Here is a 21,004-nt window from a genome sequence, read left to right on the forward strand (position 1 = left end):
TACATATAAGAAGCCATTTCATGGATCGGTTTTATAAAACAATTTACGGACAATAAAGTTGTTAATGACAGAGTGAACATCTGCTCCCTATTGATTCATTCATAATACTGCGACACAAGTTGCTGGGCCAGTCATTGTTTCACAGCAAGAAAAGGCTGGAAAATACACGGTGTGGCGCCGTTTCATTAACGAATATTTCTTTCTTTCTGGAAATATGGCGTTTAGACGTAAGTCGTTTAAGTTTTGTTATCGTAAAAAAATATTTGGAAAATACGCCATTTTGGTGTATATGACGTATTGGCCTGACCCTTGAACTTGTCATTAACTATCGTAACTAGCATGTCGCAATAAAGTAACTTGCCAATTGCCAATATGTGAAGTGATTTGTAATACATGAAGTAATGAAGTAACTTTGTAATAAATGAAGTTATGAAATAGTTTTGTAACATATACATTTATGATGCGGTTTTAATATAGACATTAAGTTATGAAGTATCTCAATAACAAATGAAATAATGAAGTTGCTTTAATGAAGTAAAAGTAATCCAGCAGCTTACTGCTCCAAATGCTGTAGATTTAAACACACGTTTTGAAGCACATTCTAACGTTGCTCCGAAACATTTCAAAGTACAGCAAGCTAGAAAAATATCTAGACTTAATCTGTTAACTTGTACATTTGTAGAAATGATTTATCTTTCGATAAAATCATTCACGCAGTGGGTAGCATATTAGTATTATTTGTAATATACATTTTAAAAAATTGAGTATGTTGTAGATCAGTAACATATAAAAACTAATACAACTGTAGTTGTAAAACAAATGACATTTCTACAACTTATTAAGTAGTTTTAACTCACATATATTGACAGGGGCGTAGCGAGGGGAGTGCGGACCGCACCGGGTGACATTATTTAGGGGGGGTGACACCAAGGCAAAATATAGCAAAATATATAGAGAAAAACTTGAGGGGGGATGCAAATCGAAAATTTGAAAGTTTGTCGCCGGGAAGGGTCGCTACGCCTCTGGAGGGTGACACCATTAAGTGCCGCACCGGGTGACACCCGACCTCGCTACACCACTGTATATTGATATTATTAATTTGTATATTAATTTGGTTCTACTTATTCATTTGTATTATATATTTTTTGGATCCATAACATTTCCATGAAATCATAACCAATCTGGAATTAAACTTACTTAATCCCCTCCCCTTCACTCCCTCCACACACACTTATATACGCTTACAATCAACCCACACTTCGTAGATTACTAGCACTGTGCGGCAGAGGCGTAGCGACCCTTCCCGGCGCCCGGGGACATACTTTCAATTTGGCGCCCCCCTCGGGAGCAAATTTTCGATTTGCACCCCCCCCCCTCGAACTTTTCATTTGCACCCCCCCCTCAAACTTTCGATTTGCACCCCCCCCTCGAACTTTTCATTTGCACCCCCCCCCTCGAACTTTTCATTTGCACCCCCCCCTCAAACTTTCGATTTGCACCCCCCCCCCCTCGAACTTTTCATTTGCACCCCCCCTCAAACTGTCAATTTGGCGCCCCCCCTAAGGTCGGCGCCCGGGGACATATGTCCCCCCCCGCCCCCCCACCCTCGCTACGCCTCTGCTGTGCGGAGTGTGAGACAGTGCAATACAGACAGGGAAGCCAAACATTACCTTAATATAACCAGCACACGGCGTTACCACGTATTTACCTGTTCTCGTGCCCAATCCTTTTGTTTTAATCACGTTTTACGCAAGTGAATGTCTTATCTCAGTCGTATGCGTAGTGTTTTATCAATATTGTTTGAACATTTGAATAGCTTTATACGTAGTGTTCTGAGTTTCTTTCAGGCATCTCTTCGGGGGGGGGGGGGGCGGCTAAGCCCCCCCCGACAATTTTTTACCGCCCCCCCCCCGAACGAAATGAAATTTATATAATTTATATAGAAAATATATACTTTTAATAGTGTCCGCCCCACCCCCCCCCCGAAGAAAGTCTACCCCCCGGAGAAAAAAGTCTGGAAGAAACACTGGTAGTGTTTTGTCAATATTATTTGGACATTTGAATAGCTTTATACTTAGTGTTTTGTCAATATTATTTGCAAATTTGAATAGCTTTATACGTAGTGTTTTGTCAATATTATTTGGGTATTTGAATAACTTTATACGTGCAGTGTTTTGTCAATAATATTTGGACGTTTGAATATTTTTAGACATACGTTGGATTGTATTGTATTAAATGTGAACACTTCAAAGTTTTCACCTGGGGGGGGGGGGAGTGAAAACAACTGCAAAATTTACAAAGAAAAAATAAGGGAGGGGGTGACACTTTTAAGTGCCGCAACGGGTGACACCCGACCTAGCGACGCCCCTGCTTATGACGTATGGTGTTTAATTAATATTATATGCAATATTTGGACATTTAAATAGATCTTCTTCTTCGTTCTTAATTTTTAGTGTTGGGAGGGATCGAGCCTTATCTGCCAGAGGGTTTGAACTCGAGATTTTTTTCGAATTTATCAACCATGAGCTTTGCCGACTCGACCATGCTTCCAACACAATTAAGGATTACGTGTCAACTGGTTATGCGCCATTGAGGCCACTGACTCCGATTTCAGCCTGCTTTTCGTTTTGGATTTGCTTCCATAGCCTTTGTCCAACCAAGAACAAACTGCAAGGCAGCAGTTGTTTGATTTTGGAGTTGTCTCTCCTAGAGGAGTGGCTGTCCCCAGCTAACGAGCCTCATCTGCTCAAGGGTTTGAACTCGAGACTTTTCGGTTTAGCGACCATGAGCTTTACCGACTCAACCACGCCGACCCCACCACTTAAGTAATTACTTATTGGAAAAAGCAGACTTTCTCATTACAATTTGTTACTTTTCTCTTTGGTGTCACCCTCTTAAATATTACGTGTCAGTTGAAAAAAAAATGGAATCCTTTCCAAAATAAAAAATTAAGAACGACGAAGAAAAAGAAGAATAGAAAACAATTGTTTTTCATTCAGCTTGTGCCTTAAGTTACTTCCTACTCTTAAAATTCCGGAAATCCCCGACCGTTACATTATCCAATCAGTGGATTGTACCCCACCCCACCCAGATGTATAAAGCGGTGGTCGGGTCCCACACCGTGTAGCCCCCCCCCCCCCCCCACAACACGTGGAGCTACCAGCTACGTGTGTTTGCACGAGCCGACACATCCCACTACACAGATCCCGATATGATCTCCGTGACAGAAGATGGCAGGTGTATGTCAACACCTTGGGCCGTCACGTGGTGCGGTTGTGAACAAAGCCTGGCCGTAACATTAAAATTAGCATACAGGTAAAGCTCGAATTGAAATCCGGTTATTATTACAGTCATAATGTTTAGTCAATCTTAAGTGTGCTGGGCCTACACTGAGGATTATGCTAATAATATTATTAATAAACTGACATAGCGCTACTTATTCCTGATAAAAACGTAAATATAATTTTTTTTCAATTATAACTTACTGACAGTGTTTCTTTCAGATATTTTACTCGGTTTTAAGTAGACCTATATATTTTGTATATAAAGTAAATTTCGCTCGATAGAGGGGGGGGGGGGGGGGAAGAAAGGGAGGCGGTAAACGTGATTCTGGGAGCGGGGTGGGTAGCAGAGTTTCTTCCAGGCATCTCTTCGGGGGGGGGGGGGGGGGGGCTCCGTCCACCACCCCCCTCCCCCGATCCCCGAACAAAATGAAATTTATATAGAAAACATGTACTTTTACCAGTGTCCGTCCCCCCGGAAAATGTCCCCCCCCCCCACGAAAATATCAAGTGCCCCCCCCCCCCGGAGAAAAAAGTCTGGAAAAAACACTAGTGGGCAGCGTCCGAAGTGTGAACTGATGCCTGAAAGAAACCCTGCCTAGTGACTATAGTCAACACTATAAACATGTAAAAACTGTAAGACATGTATACTAGAAGGTATGAATCTACATAGAGCCTTGATTGTTTTGACGCCGTCGTGTGTGAAACGCGTGATGCATGCTGCGTCAAAAGTGTTGACGTGTATCCATATTTATAACAGGATAATACACGTAGCTGTTGCCGCGCGCAGACACATTCCCGATGTTTTGTCCTAGTAGGTATGTATGTGTTCACAGGGTACGGCTATCCTTACTGAGCTCCTCTCACTTGTAGATACGATAGTAGACACCAGACTTGTCATTAAAAAGTTGGTGTGTTGCGGCTAGAAGTTATTGTTATTCGTTAAAATAGCGTCGATTGATAAAAGGTTAAATCAAGAACACGTCCTATAAGGGTCGTAAGTATTTCAACACATGGCTGAATTAACTGTTACAATGTGTGAGTGGGTGGGGGGGGGGGGGGGGAGGGAGTAGAAAGTGTGTGTGGAGTGATACACTGAACAGTTTCTTTCAGGTATCTCTTCGGGAGGGGGATATAATTTCATAGAAAATATAGGCCTACACCTTACAAGTCCATCCGCCCTCCTCCACCCAGAAAGTTTCAAGCATCCCCCTCCCCCACCCAGAGAAAAAAAAAACGACTGAATGAAACACAGATAGCGAAGGAGAGGGTGAGGGAAGGGAAAAGTGAAGGAAGGAGTGTGGCAGAGGGAGACAGTTGAAGGAGAGTGAGTGGGGAGTTTGAGGGGTACTGAGACAGAGAGGGTGAGGGAGGGCGACAATGAAGGGGGAGACGGGAATGAGTCTGCGCGTGTGCGTGTGTGTGTGTGTGTGTGAGTAACCTTTGTATCAAAATACAGCAGGTAGTGTAGGCAGGGAATATTTGAGTTTCATAACCCCCAACTCTTTCCTTAACCACCCCCCCCCCTCAAAAAAATAACCCCCAACCCAAAAAAAAAAACAAAAAAAAAAACGGCATATCATTTTAAAAGTTACCTACGAGGTGTCCAATTTTATTGATCGTATGATATAATACATTTCTTTTGTTTACCACTCTTCAATCGTGACAAAATGAGAAAGACTATTATCGGAAACCAAAAAAAAAAAAACAACCTCTAATATCTTTAAAATAAACCGGGAGTGATCTCCCCTAAACTTTCTCGAATATTCATATATAAAATAACAGGGGATGGGAACTCGGGCTTTAGTCATGATTTTTAATCCATTTTAAATACTTAAAGTTTTAAAAATAGAATAAAATCTCGTAGACAAATTAATTGCACACCAAGTGAACGCCAAATACTTTTAAAATTTACAATAGTTTTTTGCGTAAATTACTACTTCCGGTCAACGGAAATTACTCAAAATTTAACAGAAGGTAGAGAAATAGATCTTTTACTTACATGTGAAATTTCATTTATCTATCTGAAATAGTACTGAAGTTATAGGCTTTTGAAAAATTCAAAGTAGGAAAAGTACCACTTCCGGTTATCGGAAATCGCTCAAAAGTTGATACGGATATCCGATTTTGATAAAATACTTATATATGAAATTTCATCAACCTAGCTGTAACGGTACTCAAGTAATCGTGTTTACACACGGACACACACACAGACAGACAGACAGACAGACACACAGACATACGGACAAGATTGCAAAATTATGTTTTTCCGTATCAGTGAGGTGTAAAACGTCGAGATTTGTAAAAATCTCGATTTTTTTTTTGCACGATTACAAGACTTTCTCTATACTTCGTATATACGAGAAAGTAAAAATTATGTGAAGAACTAACTTTCATTACTTTCAATAACAATTGCTCAGCATAAGTTTTATTCGTCACAACAAAAGCAAAACAAACCAAAACTAAAAAAAAAAAGAAAGTAAACTGAAGTATCAATGTTGTTTGGAAGAGGGGGGGGGGGGGGGGGGTGACAGGGAGCATTGCCGTGGTGATGTTTGCGTTAAGCCTGTTTTGTGGCTTGCAAGGGGCCGCAATCTGTTTGATGTAACAATATTGACTTGTCGCTTGCTTGTCTGAGGCGGCAGCAACGTTCGCAGGGAGAAAACCCAACCTTCTGGTGAAATAATGTTTCATTTTAAAAATATTTCAAACAGTACGCGCACGTTTGCTTTGTACAAACAGTACGCTTCTAGACAACTTTAAAAATTTTTTTTTTATAGGTTGTGCAATTTCAGGGGAAAATTCTAGTATTTAATTATGATGTTGAAGTTCTTTTCTGTATAATATTTTAACCGATTACTATATTCTGCCATTTTATTTTCAACCCTAGCCTTAGTACGTAGTTAGAGGCGTTTTTACAATACCTTAGTTTGCGCACCATTGCACTGCACTTTTAAGCACTGGTGCTTTTTTGTATAGCAGAAGAGGAAGTAGAATTATCTATTGAAGAATTTTTACAGAATGACAAAGATTTCGAAAAAGTGTATCTTTTATATTTTAGACATTTGCAGTTTTTTTGTGGTCGTACATTGAACCGTTTTGTACTTGATCTGTAAATTACTTTCAGTGTGCTGTGTTAATTTACGCACTGTCAACGAGTTTGTAGCCATTTGTTTGTCGTTACTTCTACTTCATGCTTAAAACTAGATTTAGCATCTGACAAGTTGGCTGAGAGAGAGAGCGAGTGGGACAGAGAGTCCGGCGAATTATCGTTGAATCTCTTAAACAAATACACACAACTATTATATAAACATGCCAGTCTTAAACTTAAACACAGCTACTGTATATAGAAATACCGTCCTTACTGAACAAAGCTATGCCAATGTGTAAATATGACTGTCTTAAAAACCGTATGATGGAAGGTTTGGTAAATTTTGTGGTCGGAGGACTCCACAAGTGTGATACTGTATAACACAAGACTTTATGAGTACACAGATTTCATGCTAGGAATATGATTAATGTCGCATTAGGCGTGATAGTTTTCTATTGACTTTCATAGTCGCCACACAACAAGCTGTCACCTTATGTAATAACCCTTCCCCGTATCGACACAACGACAATTAATTTTAATAATAAACGTACATCTCTAACATAGATTTATTCCTTGTATATTATTTATAACCGAATCTGGCATGCAACAAAAGAAAAACCGTTCCAACTTTTAACTTTATACAGGACAAAGATTGATTTATTACTCCTTGTGTTTACTTTTCCGCATACAAAAGAGCCAAGATTTGAAAACTATCGACGTCACTGTCTTAGCATTAAAAATTGGACCAAAAAACCACTAGCATGAAAAGATAACATTCACTATCTTATTATTCTTGTTACAGGTACTGTGTGTATGTGGCCTATTTACTCGAGCCAGCATACGTGTTGACGTGTATTTTTGTTACAATTTAAACAGGTCTGAGAGCAGTTATGGCGCCCTCTGTGAGGCATTTCGTGATGGGATTATCCGTCGGCATGTGCTTGGCGTTTCTTGTGTTCAGCTACGTGCAGATGAACTACGGCTCCACCAAGATGATCGAAGTGTCCAAAGATGGGGGTGTCGACGGCAACAAGCCGATGTCACACGAAGAGTTTGATAAGTCGATTGCCAGAGCGAATTTGCCTGATGTTCATCTGACGGTGGATAAGCACATGCATCACGGTAAGTTGAGTGCACGTTTGTGTGTGAGTATAAGTTTGTGTTGTGTGTGAGTACACGTTTGTGTCTGTGTGTGAGCGATGGGTTGGGCACGTGCTAATGATAGATTATGGATAATTTGTTAACGTGGTTTCCTTAAGTCCTAAGTGGGAATATTTTTGGGTCTACTTGCTGTTCAAAAAGGGGGTCTAATTTAAGTCCAAACTGTGGATTTAATTTGTTCCTTATAATTTGTATCCAATATATTGTAGTGTGTAATTTGTATTCAGTTAGTTTATTAGTACATCTAATTTGTTCCGCATGATGGAGCTTTTAAGTGGACCTAATATGAGTACAATTTATGTCCAGCTATATGGTCTTATTATGGCGGGCAAGTTTCTAACTATATGATAGATCTAATTATTGCACCACTTGTATCTAATTACTATCCAAATGGTGGATGTAATTAATACATTACTGGTATCTTATTCCTCCCCCAAATAGTGAGCCTAATAAGTGCTCTTATAAGTCTAATTTTTCTATTACATCTCCAACGTTTGATGTGTCAAAGTTACTTAACGTTAATGATACAAATATTTCCTTGGACTGTAACGAGAGGGCATTGTCATAAACATTATTAACATTTTTACATTAGACTACATTCGTCAAGACAACACCATGCTCAGGACACATTTGATACTGTAATAATACAAGGACGAATCGGTCAAAGTTCACCTTCCCCAACACCCCCCCCCCCCAAAAAAAAGAAAGAAAAAAAGAATCCCAACTTTCCCGGTGACTGTTTTCTTTATGGTATTGGTTTTAGATCTCTAATATATCATTTTACTATCACACTACATAGAGAATAAGTGCAAAGCGAAACAACCTCAAAAGACCTTTCAGAGCTGATACAATAAAAAATGTAGATCGCGTTATCAAGTAGAGAATGGGGTTTGTGTTGACTAATCTCTCAATCTGGTTAGTCTTAGGTCAATTACTTTGAACAACCGGATTATTTGGACATGAAGCGAAGAACTCCGTTTTAATACTTTTATTCTGTTGAAATGAATATATTCTCTTAGGTCAATAACCCTTTTCCTAACCCTTCCCCCCACGCATACACAGCTTCGCTTCGAATACATTATTTTCTTTACATGCCAATCTAAAGTTAGCCTAGCTCTAGTTCCAATGTTTTAAGCTCCAATACTTTAGAGCTTTACATTTGACAACCCGGGGTTGTAAATAATTCATCAAAACAACTAAAAGAAACGACATCTGTCATGTAGTGTTACATTTTAGCATATATATTTTTAGCGGTCATGTTTTTTAGACCAGTGCTTTGACTTTCAAGAAAGTAAACTATTCGGATATTATTTAATTTTTCGAGTGTCACTACTTTAGTGAACTATGAACTCGCACAATCCACAGACGATTGCTAATTTTCCTTAACATATCAACATTTTCTTCAGTTGCCCCAAGTGATCATGTAAATATCAGATTCAATGTAGCAGTCATTAACTTTCTAAGGTACCCAGCCTGCCCTATAGGGACAGTCATGTAGATGTAGCACAGTTTATATAAAACAGGGAAATCTTTATTCCATGTATTCCTATATCGTGTTCAACATTTTAGCACATATTTACAAGAAAGGCTGTCGATTCAATTATATATATATATATATATATATATATATATATATATATATATATATATATATATATATAATACACGCTTGTATGCATACATACCTACATACGATTAAATGTTAAAACAGCAAATATTGATAACAAACAATATTTCTATAGATTTCTGTTTCAATTTTTGTTTAAGAAATGTTAAAAATAAAATAAAATGTGGCTATACGCCTACGGATGATTATCTTAGACTCAATCGGGCCATTAAAATCCACTGGGATCGGAAAAACAAGCTTAAGTATGAGATTAGCTTATCGCCCGCTCAAGCTTATAAAATCACGCACTGCCGCACAGTTATACACAGCTGTGCGAGTGTTTAATAATAAACAGAGAGTTAAAACTTCATTTAAGTTTAATTTTTTTGATTCCTATGCTTACAGCTGGTATTATCATTTTATAAGACTAGTTGTTACAAAATCAATACACCCGCCATTTTTATTTTAGATGGTGTTTTTATAAACAGAGTGTTAAAACTTCGTTTAAGTTTTATTCTTTTTGATTCCTATGCTTAAAGCTGGTATTACAATTTTATAAGACTAGTTGTTACAAAACCAATACACCCGCCATTTTTATTTTAGATGGTGTTTCATATAACTTGAACACTGTATTTTACTTTTAGACTGCGCAAAAATACAGCACCACCCCATATTTAAAGCAGAATGTTTTATCTTTGGATGTGTTGTTAAATAAATCTATCATTTTAAATTTCCAATTATCTCTTTAGATATTGATGCCATAAGTTATAGTTTGCCAAGCTATAATTCTACTGTTACATAATGATGCTACTAACAGAACTATCATTGAAAGCTGACAAATTCGTTGTTCGAATAACTCCACTTTTAACTTTATCATTGAAAATGTACAATTCTATATTTAGATAACGGCATGGCTTGGTCTGTGAATGAAAACTCGCAATTATATTCATAGATGAGGACACTGTTGAATCTATCATTGAAATCTTATAATTCTATATTTAGATGATGACACTATTGAATCTATCGTTGAAAATTTTCAATTCTATATTTAGATGATGACGCTATAGCCAGGAAATTGAGCGAACAGGTCCGCGTGTTGGTCTGGGTGATGACGTCCCCAGATAATTTAAAGTCCAAAGCTCGAATTGTGAGAGACACGTGGGCCAAGCGGTGCAACAAGATCATTTTTTTCAGGTAACTTACAACCATTCACGGCTGTTCAATTCATTAACAATTGTAACGCATAACAAAAATCACAAAACATAGATTACTGAGTCATTTTTAGTAGATGTTCAGACCGTGTTTTAACTCCGACCTACAGTAAAAGTCAATGTTTGCTTGTCTTTAAATCGTCTACAGCAGGGGTCTCCAAACTTTTCTGCCCGAGGGCCGCATTAACTATCAAATATCAGTTCAGAGTTTCTACCATGCATCTCTTAGGGGTGGCGGTGTCCCCGTGCCCCCCATCCCCGAAATATAATTTATATAGAAATATATACACATTTTAAATGCACCCCCCTCCAGGAGAAAAAGTCTAAAAAAACACTGTCGGGGGCCGACAACACACTCAAGGTCCAATTTTGTTTTCTCCTTGGACAAACACAAAAACCCATCCATTTTTAAACTTGTCTCTAAGGAAGTCATTTGCTTGCAATTCAATGACACCAATCTGCAGTTTATCTGGGCAACTGGTTACATTTGCTTCAAATGGGTTTTGAAACAGTCTCACTTCTTCTGCCTTTGAATCCTAGTCAGAAAACCACTACTGAGACTGCAGCAGGAGGTCTTTGATGATCTCGCATGCAAATGATGTGGGGAACTCAGATGTTGCTTCAGCCATGAAGACCTTGCAGTGCTGAAAGTGTGTCAAGTTGTTGTCCTGTACTTGATCCAAAAACATGGAACAACTGTCCGGCGATATCAATTGAAAAATAGCGAAACTTGTTAGTTTTCACTATATGAGTCACAATGTTTTCATCCATGTCTGCAACACCGAGGGCAATGGTATTTGCACCCAAAGCTACATTTACAAATTGTTTTAAATTTTCTGGGCAAAGTTCCTCAGTCACTTCTAACAAACATTTTTTCCGTGAACAAAAAGATCTCCGCGTGCCTCGCGGGCCGCATCCGGCCCGAGGGCCGTAGTTTGGAGACCCCTGGTCTACAGTAAAGCGTCATAACAGTTCATACCCCGTAGCAAGCTTCATTTAATGTAAAATATGAAGAGTTATCTGCATTACAAGTTGTCTACCTTGCGGATATTCACAAGTGTCAGTAGTTGCTCATTGAGATATGTTATCTTTTTACTGACCAGAAAAATGAGTTTTTGTGTATAGGCGTTGTTTAGCATGCAAAAAACTAAAGAAAAAAACACATCATTTTTAAAAAGGGATAATTTTTTTAAAGCATCTGTTGCAGATAGCTGCTAGATATACTTTAATTTTATAAACAGCCATTCACAAACAATTTTCCCCTAATATCTATGTTGGTTGTGATACATTGATATTGTTGCACCGCGTGCGATCATGTATGACAGAGAATTGATACAAATTGGACATAGCATTATCGGTTTTTTATAATTATTGTATCGATCTATGGAAAGAATCAAAGGCGTACATGTGTGATCAATATCTCAATTCTAAAGCCTATTTAATATGTAAGATATTGATCTGCTAGTACATAAGTCAACAGCAAACATATAATTTGAATGTCAACTTTCTAGAGAGACAATAGTAGATTTATGAAGGTGATACTACAAAATCAGATGTTAACATGCATGTTGAATGTTGATTCTGAGGATGATAGTGTATGGATGATGTTGATCTACCTAAGTCAGTAGCATGCATGCTTGTAGAATGTTATATTCTAAGGACTATTGTGTATGTAAAATGTGATCTAATGAAATCAACAGCATACATATATGTTCAATGATACATCTTAAGGCAATATTGATCTACCAAAATCAACATGCATGTTTAATGTTACATTCTGAGGGCAATATTGATCTACTCAAATCAATATGTATGGTTAATGTTACAGTTCTGAAGACAATGCTTCCTTCCCCACTGTGGGGTTGAACGTGCCCGAGGGTCGGGAACATCTGACAGCCAAAACAATGAAAGGTTTCCGATATGTCTACGAGCATCATTTCAACGACGCTGATTGGTTCATGAAGGTAATTAAACAGTGGGTAACCTTGGTCCATGAAAGTAATGGCGACAAGCGAGTTGACGAGATTCCTTCCATAGTGTTGTTGACATGGAATAAAAACGTGCTTTTTAGATTTAGACCGTAAAAAAAAATAAAAAAATAAAAACTTAAGCCTAAAATTAATTTAGAAATTTTATATTTTTAGAATAAATGCTATAAAAGTAGCAAATCCAGAGAACTTGAAAATAATTTGTTGAGTTTAAGGCTACATCTCTATTTATTTTCATCAAGCCTAAGTTATAACCGGATGTTTCACTTTCGTAAGACAAATATTGATTGGCTGTACAGTAACTTAGTGATCGATAACTATTTGTTTACAAAACTTTGCAGATCAAGTTTTTAAATAACAATGCAAATTTAAAACTCCATGACCTAGTTTTCTATTTTTAGCTTACAATGTGTACAATAAAATTTGTGTCGGCCTATCCAATAGCAGGATGCCATTGTTTATGTCGCCATTACACGTGAAAACCAAATTGTTTTTGCTTTTTTTAAATTTTTATTTAGTTACCGAAAATATTAAAACATCAAATACGTCCAATCTTTAGTAAAGTCCGAAAAAAACCAGACAGACAGGAGTTTATAACCATATTAATTGTAACTACGCCGTGCAAGATTTTAAAATTAATTTATGCACCTCTCAAATACCTTTGAGACTTTTCTCGCTTGTGTCCATTAAACAGTGGGTAACCTTGGTCCTTGAAAGTAATTAAACAATGGGTAACCTTGGTCCATGAAAGTAATTAATCAGTGGGTAACCTTGGTCATTGAAAGTAATTAATCAGTGGGTAACCTTGGTCCTTGAAAGTAATTAAACAATGGGTAACCTTGGTCCATGAAAGTAATTAATCAGTGGGTAACTTTGGTCCATGAAGGTAATTAAAAAGTGGGTAACCTTGGCCCATGAAGATAATTTAACAGTGGGTAACCTTGGTCCATGAAAGTAATTAAACAGTGGGTAACCTTGGCCCATGAAAGTAATTAAACAGTGGGTAACCTTGGCCATGAAGGTAATTAAACAGTGGGTAACCTTGGCCCATGAAGATAATTAAACAGTGGGTAACCTTGGTCCATGAAGGTAATTACAACTGTAATTACCACGAGTAGTTTAAACATACGTATCTTCATGTTTAGTGAGGGAACATTCTGACAAATGAAATGGGAGGGGGGGGGGTTGCATTTTGTTTAAAACTAAATCAGTTAGGGTACTGTACAGTCAATAATTTCGAAACTCCACATTTGTTAAACCCGCACTTGAGTTCTTTACACCCCATTCACCTTTCCCCACCTCAACCCTCCCCCCGTATCAACAGACGCCTGAAGCGACTTCTGGTTTTTTATTACACTCTATTCTTTTTTTTTAAAGCCAGGTATATAGCGTCAGAATTTTTCATTGCTCTCCATTAACATAGATAGGAAATAGTTTATGATAGAAAACTGATTGTGAAAGAAGTAACAATATTTTCTACACTTTTACCCTTTTACGAAGATATTACACAGACCACTGTAATATTTAATACTAAGGCGTATGCCTTTTTTTTTTATAAAGATTTAAAAAGATGATTTAAAATAAGTGGTGTTCTCCGTACAGGTTTATCGCCTCGACAAAAATACAAGAAGATGACATTAAATATTTATGCCACGTTCTTTTTATAACTAAATCAATATTTTATACACATCCTGTTTTCTCATCTATCACGCAAACATTGCCACTTTGGTCAGACAAGGCATCGATTGATTAGCACACACAAGGGAAACTATCGTGTCTCGTCCCCAGTAACATCTGTGTAGGTTCGATAACCACCACACCAGGGGAGGGAAGCGATACAATTTTCTGATAACATTTTAATGGGGTTTTTCGTTCCTCTTGTTCTAACAAGTGGTTAAGATATGATAAAGCCTTTAGATTAAAACTTCATGAAGCAGATTATTTTAATCCTGTCTGTTTTTCTCGTATTGAAATATGCTTTGATTAAGATCAAGTTTATCAATATAGATTAAAGCTTTAAGAAACAGATAATTTTTTATTGATAAAGTTTATCAATATAGCTTAAAAGCTTTTTACAGCAGATTATGTATAGTGTGGTAGATAATTTTTTTTAAATATATTTTTTGTAAGTAAGTAAATCAGTACATTTTGTTGCAGGCTGATGATGACACCTACCTGATCGTGGAAAACCTCCGGTACTTTTTATCTGGCCAAAATACCAGTGAACCCGTTTATTTTGGCCACCATTTTAAAACAATTGTCAAACAGGGATACTACAGGTAAGGGAAATAACCGTTTAATATTATCAAGGGGGTTCAAGTATGAGTTGCATGTAAAGATATTTGCTTTACATATAAAAGTATTGTTGAAAATAAATTACAAGTAACATTTCATGGGGTAGTTCTGCACTAGTATTTTTAAAAACTACTTTGTGTATTTAGAAACTGGTTTTTGAAAACTTAAATCTAGGGTTGAGTATATAAATGTTTTAAATTAAACAATATTTAGGCCTATATATTTATAATTTGTGTTAGGTGTTTTAGTATATTGAAACAATTTCTTTCCAGTGTTGGTGGTGTCTATTAAATTATTTTCTTCCCCATGTTATACATCATTAGTATATTAAAACAATTTCTTCCCCAGTTTATACATTAGTATATAAAAACAATTTATTCCCCAGTGGTTGTGGCTATGTGTTATACATTAGTAGGCCTATACTAAAACAATTTCTTCCCCATGTTATACATTAGTAGAATAAAACAATTTCTTCCCCATGTTATACATTAGTACATAAAAACAATTTCTTCCCCAGTGGTGGTGGTGGCTATGTGTTGAGCAAGGAAGCTTTAAAAAGGCTGGGAGAGCAAGGCAATAATACCAAGGTGTGTCGTCAAGATGGAGGGGCAGAAGATGCTGAACTGGGAACTTGCATGCAGAATTTAGGGGTGCGCACAGCAAACAGTACAGACATACTAGGCCGCAGTAGATTTCACTGTTTTGATCCAGAGACTCATTTATTTGGTGGCTATCCAGATTGGTATTATCAATATGATGCCAATGGTGCTAAGAAGGTCAGTATATCTCTTGAGTGGACTCAGTTAGTTTGTTTACTAAATGCTGTAAGTCAGTATATAGAATTTTTATGTTATTAAAGTACTATTATTTAAATATAGGCTATTAATTAGTATACGAATATTTCTCAAATGAAAGTAAAAATTAAAGTTAAATACCCTTTTCAAACTTGATGGTCCATGGGACAGGATAAGTAGAGTTAATTATGTAGAACATTCATATTTATATGACATAATTTACCAAGTGCCATCTTGTAGTACTAATGTTTTCTCAGAATTTTACAAATTTGAACTCATACTTCTAAATTTTTATGACAAAACAAGAGCATACAGACATGATATTTTCACAAATGCTGTAATAGAATAATTCTACTCTGTTTTCTCACATCACCAGGGAAGAGAAAGCATCAGTGATTATGCCATCAGCTTTCATTATGTTCCACCAGAAAAAATGTTGTCTTTAGAGTTTTACATCTATCACCTGAGGCCTTATGGAATTAACTCGGGAGAACAGGATTTAAACCAACAGAAACGTTTAAGTAGATAATAATGTCTTTATGGTTATTTTGTTTAACCCAATTTTATAAAAATGTTGAGATTTATAAGTTAGCTCCTGTCAAAATAGAATTTTATTCTTTTTCTTTAAAAATCCTATATATATCCAACAGTGTGATAACCTGCGACTCCAAGAAACAAGGGCAGATTGTTCCAAAGGGAAAATAACTAGTCAAAATAAAGTTAACTAAATGTAATATTTAAAACAAGCATTTAAACTTAAAGAAATCGGAAGTTTGAATACAGAAAATACGTTTTGTTCTAGGCACTTTTCTGAAGATCTAAATATGTTTTTGTTGGTTGTTGAAAGTTCCATTAATATCTAAGTAATTTTTATTGTGTGCTTGTTTTTTTCAAGAGGTTGAATGATATTTAAAATTGTATGTCTTCACTGTTAAAAAAATCATATGATGTGGATTTGACATTTCCATTTCTCATGGTGAACAGATCACTTTGTATAAATAGTTGATGATATAATTTTGATGCATTTCAGTGATTGCATTTGTTTAGCTAGGAAAGTAAGTTTTAATTAGTCAGCTTGCTGTGATAAGAAAATGTGTTTTTGTGTTATGTAAATGTAAATGAAAACATTTTTTTCTGTATAAAAGTGATTGGAATGTGATTTGCTGACTGTAGGAATGAAAGTATTTTTTCTTCTATAAAAGTATTTTTGTATGCTTAAGGAGGGAATAAAAGTATTTTCTTTTGGTAAAGAAAAATCTTAATTTTAATACAACTTCCTGTAATATAAATCGGGATTTAAAATTCCTGTAAAATAGTATTTCTTTCTCCAATAATATTCTTTCTGTTGAATCAGTTCTGGGTGGTTTATTTTTTGTTGTTTACCGTTTGTTGTGTAAGTAACAGTCCATATTTCTGGTGTGAATTTGATGTAATAAATAAACAACACCAATATATTTATACATCAAATAATATTTAGACTTAGAAAAAAAAAATACATCAGCCATTAATATTCTTCGAAATAAAGAATGAGATATTGTTGTTTATTATTTAAAAAATAAAATAAATTAAATTAAGGATCTGTTTTGTATTTGAACATTGCATTTAAAATGTAGTTATTTATGCAAGAAATATTGATGAAATATATGTTGTTATATAAGTTGAATGGTTATAAATTCCTCATTTATTTTTTAGTTGCATTCATTTTTTTCCAAAAGAAAGTTTTTTAGAATTGCAGCATGATGTGGCTGTTGTCACTCTGTTAAAAATTTTAAAATTCTATTTAATCAAACATTTATTTTGTAATGTTGAGCCTGCTACAATAAAATGTTATCACCTCAATTTATTCATGGTTTAAAATGTTTTTTCAAATTTTAAAGTAACTTTTGATTGTATTTAATTTCACACACTATCTGACTGATATATTCTTTTAATTAAAGAAAGCAAATTTTAAAATTGTATCATTACAACTTTTTTTATAATTGTATTTTTAAAAGCGTTTATTGAACTTAAATTGCTGTTAGATCTTATTCTTTAGGACGGTCTAAATGGGATCTTGCAATATATTTGTATTCAGTTTTACTTGACTGATTTGTTTCAAACGTGGTATTTATGTCTTTCTCCAATGACAATGTGTCTATCAACTTTAGGTCAATTATCCAACCCAGAGTTTTAAGATGACTGTTTTAAACATACATATTCAATTACACATGTATAGTGATTCAGAAATAGATATTTTTTTTACAGAGGGGTCAAAGGGTGTGGGGAGGGGGTTGTAACCCCCTAATCCGTTTACGCCACTAAGCTGAGCGGATAATTAATTGTGCGATCAGTGTCAGCTTAAGTTGAGTTAAATATAACATTATTCAAATTTATTGTAGATCTAGATCTAGTAAACTCAATTAATAATTAATATAAAGTTGATACTGTTTCATTTAATTTGTAATCGTAATCACTATCGCCCAAACTGTCATAATACTACTACTTCATCGTAATGACGTTGTTGACCTTGTCAAAGTTTCCCCGCCGCTAGGCAGTTCGCCCATAAGTACGTTTAAATAGAGTTGCCACATCAGTAGTATTTGTGTCTGTATTGTAATTTCAAAAAAATAAATTACACGATTCAAACTGAATATATAAAGTAATTATGTGTGAAGTTTTTGTATAACATTTTTAAATTCAATTATTCATAAACAAATACATTATACAGTTGCTTTAAACTTAACACCCCACTTGCCAAGTGTAGTGTTTCTTCCAGACTTTTTTTTTCCTGGAGGGAAGGGGGGGGGCACTTGATATTTTCGGGGGGGGGGCGGTCAACAATTTCAGGGGGCGGACACTAGTAAAAGTATATTTTTACTATATAAATTCCATGTCGTTCAGGGGGGGGGGGGGGGCGGTAGACTTTCTTCGGGGGGTGGGGGGGGGGGGGGTTGGGGCGTACCCCCTGAAGAGATGCCTGAAAGAAACTCTGGCCAAGTGGTACTCCCCGTACAGGTTTTTTAAACATTCCAATGCAGCGTAATGGTTATTTTTAGAATGACAATTTGATACAGCTGCTAATACGTGTTGTACACGTAGACGCTACTAGTCTCTTACTATTATGCTTAATTGCTGCGTGAAAATAAATCTTGTGATTTACATAGATGCGCCGACCAAAAATAATGTTTCTAACAAATATCATCGTTTAAAACTTTGAGTTTAAAAATTTTCCGAAAAGGCGCCACTGTTGCCGCGTGCAGACACATTCACAATGTTTTGTCCTAGCAGTGGTCTCCAAACTACGGCCCGCGATGTCCTCTCATCCGGCCCGCGGAGATCTTTTTGTCCACGGAAAAACGTTTGTTGGTGATGGCTGAGGATTTTTGTCCAGAAAAATCAAAGACATGCCTGGAAGAACCTGGCCCCGAACTGAAATTTGATAGTTAATGCGGCCCTCGGACTGAAAAGTTTGGAGACCCCAGTCCTAGTAGGTATGTATGTGTTCACATGGTACGGCCATCCTTACTTAGCTCTTCTCACTTGTAGATACGATAGTAGACACCAGACTTGACATTAAAAAGTTGGTGTGTTGAGGCTAGAAATTATTGTTATTCGTTAAAATAGCGTCGATTGATAAAAGTTTAAATCAAGGACACGTCTTGTAAGGGTCGTAAGTATTTTAACACATGGCTGAATTCACTGTGACAATGTGTGAGTGGGGGGGGGGGGGGGAAGGAGGGAGTAGGGAGTAGGTGTGGAGTGATACACTAAACAGTTTCTTTCGGGTATCTCTTCGGGAGGGGGATATGACTTAATAGAAAATATAAGCCTACACTTTACAAGTCCATCCGCCCTCCCCCACCCTGAGAAAAAAAACGACTGAATGAAACACAGATAGTGAATGAGAGGGTGAGGGAAGGAAAAAGTGAAGGAGTGTGGCAAAGGGAGACAGTTGAAGGACAGTGAGTGGGGAGTTTGAGAGGTACTGCGACAGAGAGTGTGAGGGAGGGCGACAATGAAGGGGGAGACGGGAATGAGTGTGTGCGTGTGCGTGCGTGTGTGTGTGTGTGTGAATAGTCTTTATATAAAAATACAGCAGGTAGTCCAGGCAGGGAATATTAGAGTTTCATAACCCCCAACTCTTCCCCACCCCCTCAAAAAATTATAAACCCCAACCCAAAAAAAACGGCATATCGTTTAAAAGGTATCCACGAGGTGTTCAATTTTATTGATAGTATGATATAATAAATTTCTTTTACCACTCTTCAATCGTGACAACATGAGAAAGAAGTGTTTTATAAGTAGGACTATAACCGGAAACAAAAAAAACCTCTATTAACTTAGAACTAACTTTCATTACTTTCAATAATATTTGCTAAGCATAATTTTTATTTGTCACAACATAAGCAAAACAAATCAAAACCAAAAAAAGAAAAGAAAGTAAACTGAAGTATCAATGTCAACATTCTTGTTCTCAACATTGTTGGGGTGGGGTGGGGGGGGGGGGTGGGGGGTGACACGGAGCATTGCCTTAGTGATGTTTGCGTTAAGCCTGTTTTGTGGATTGCAAGGGGCGGCAATCCGTTTGATGTAACAATATTGACTTGTCGCTTGCTTGTCTGAGGCGGCAGGAACGTTCGCAGGGAGGAAACCAAACCTTCTGGTGAAATAATGTTTCATTTTAAAAATATTTCAAACAGTACGCGCAAGCTTGCTTTGTACAAACAGAACGCTTATAGACAACTTTTAAAATTAGTTTTATATAGGTTGTGCAATTTCAGGGGAAAATTCTAGTAATGAATTATGATGTTGAAGTTCTTTTCTGTATAATATTTTAACCGATTACTATATTCTGCCATTTTATTTTCAACCCTAGCACCATCGCACTGCACTTTTAAGCACTGGTGCTTGTTTGTATAGCAGAAGTGGAAGTAGAATTATTTATTGAAGAATTTTTACAGAATGACAAAGATTTCGAAAAAGTGTATCCTTTATATTTTAGACAGTTGCAGTTTTTTTTGGTCGTACATTGAATCGTTTTGTAATTTATCTGTAAATTACTTTCAGTGTGCTGTGTAAATTTTAGTGTTTATTTTCGCATTGTCAACGAGTTTGTAGTTGTTTGTCGTTACTTCTAGACTACTAAAGTATTTTTTTTTTTAAACTAGCATTTGGCAAGTTGGCTGAGAGAGAGCGTGGGGTAGAGAGTCCGGATAATTACCATTGAATGTCTTAAACAAATAGGCCTACACACAACTATTTTATAAACATGCCAGTCTTAAACTTAAACACAGCTACTGTATATAGAAATACTGTCCTTACTAAATAAAGTGTAAATATGACTGTCTTAAAAACCGTATGATGGACGGTTTGGTAAAGTTTGTGGTCGGAGGACTCCACAAGTGTGATACTGTGATATACAGGACTTGGTGAATACACAGATTTCATGCTAGGAATATGATTAATGTCGCATTAGGCGTGATAGTTTTTTATTGACTTTCATAGTCGCCATTCAACAAGCTGTCACCTTATGTAATAACCCTTCCCTTTATCGACACAATGACATTTAATTTTAATAATAAACGTACATCTCTAACA

At 36.5% G+C, this 21,004-nt stretch overlaps 1 protein-coding gene across 6 annotated transcripts in view; it reads left to right on the forward strand.

The window, feature by feature from the left end:
- The window catches only part of LOC131958014 (glycoprotein-N-acetylgalactosamine 3-beta-galactosyltransferase 1-B), a 36,311-nt gene extending 19,385 nt beyond the window's left edge, over positions 1-16,926 (forward strand). For 3 of the 6 annotated variants that reach the window (XM_059322896.1, XM_059322895.1, XM_059322893.1), the window contains exons 2-7: positions 7,249-7,494; positions 10,192-10,333; positions 12,179-12,314; positions 14,496-14,617; positions 15,151-15,409; positions 15,804-16,926. In XM_059322896.1, coding sequence (XP_059178879.1) covers positions 7,263-7,494; positions 10,192-10,333; positions 12,179-12,314; positions 14,496-14,617; positions 15,151-15,409; positions 15,804-15,956 — 1,044 coding nt within the window. In that variant the 5' untranslated portion in view covers positions 7,249-7,262 and the 3' untranslated portion in view covers positions 15,957-16,926. Of the gene's footprint in view, positions 1-161; positions 228-3,292; positions 3,316-3,397; positions 3,454-7,248; positions 7,495-10,191; positions 10,334-12,178; positions 12,315-14,495; positions 14,618-15,150; positions 15,410-15,803 lie in introns of those variants that run through there. The other 3 variants (XM_059322894.1, XM_059322898.1, XM_059322897.1) reach the window with 3 other exon arrangements.
- Positions 16,927-21,004: the final 4,078 nt, after the last annotated feature.

Source organism: Physella acuta, unplaced genomic scaffold, assembly GCF_028476545.2.
Source record: "Physella acuta isolate Inbredline_101_S28 unplaced genomic scaffold, ASM2847654v3 ptg001283l, whole genome shotgun sequence".
NCBI lineage: Eukaryota > Metazoa > Mollusca > Gastropoda > Physidae > Physella > Physella acuta.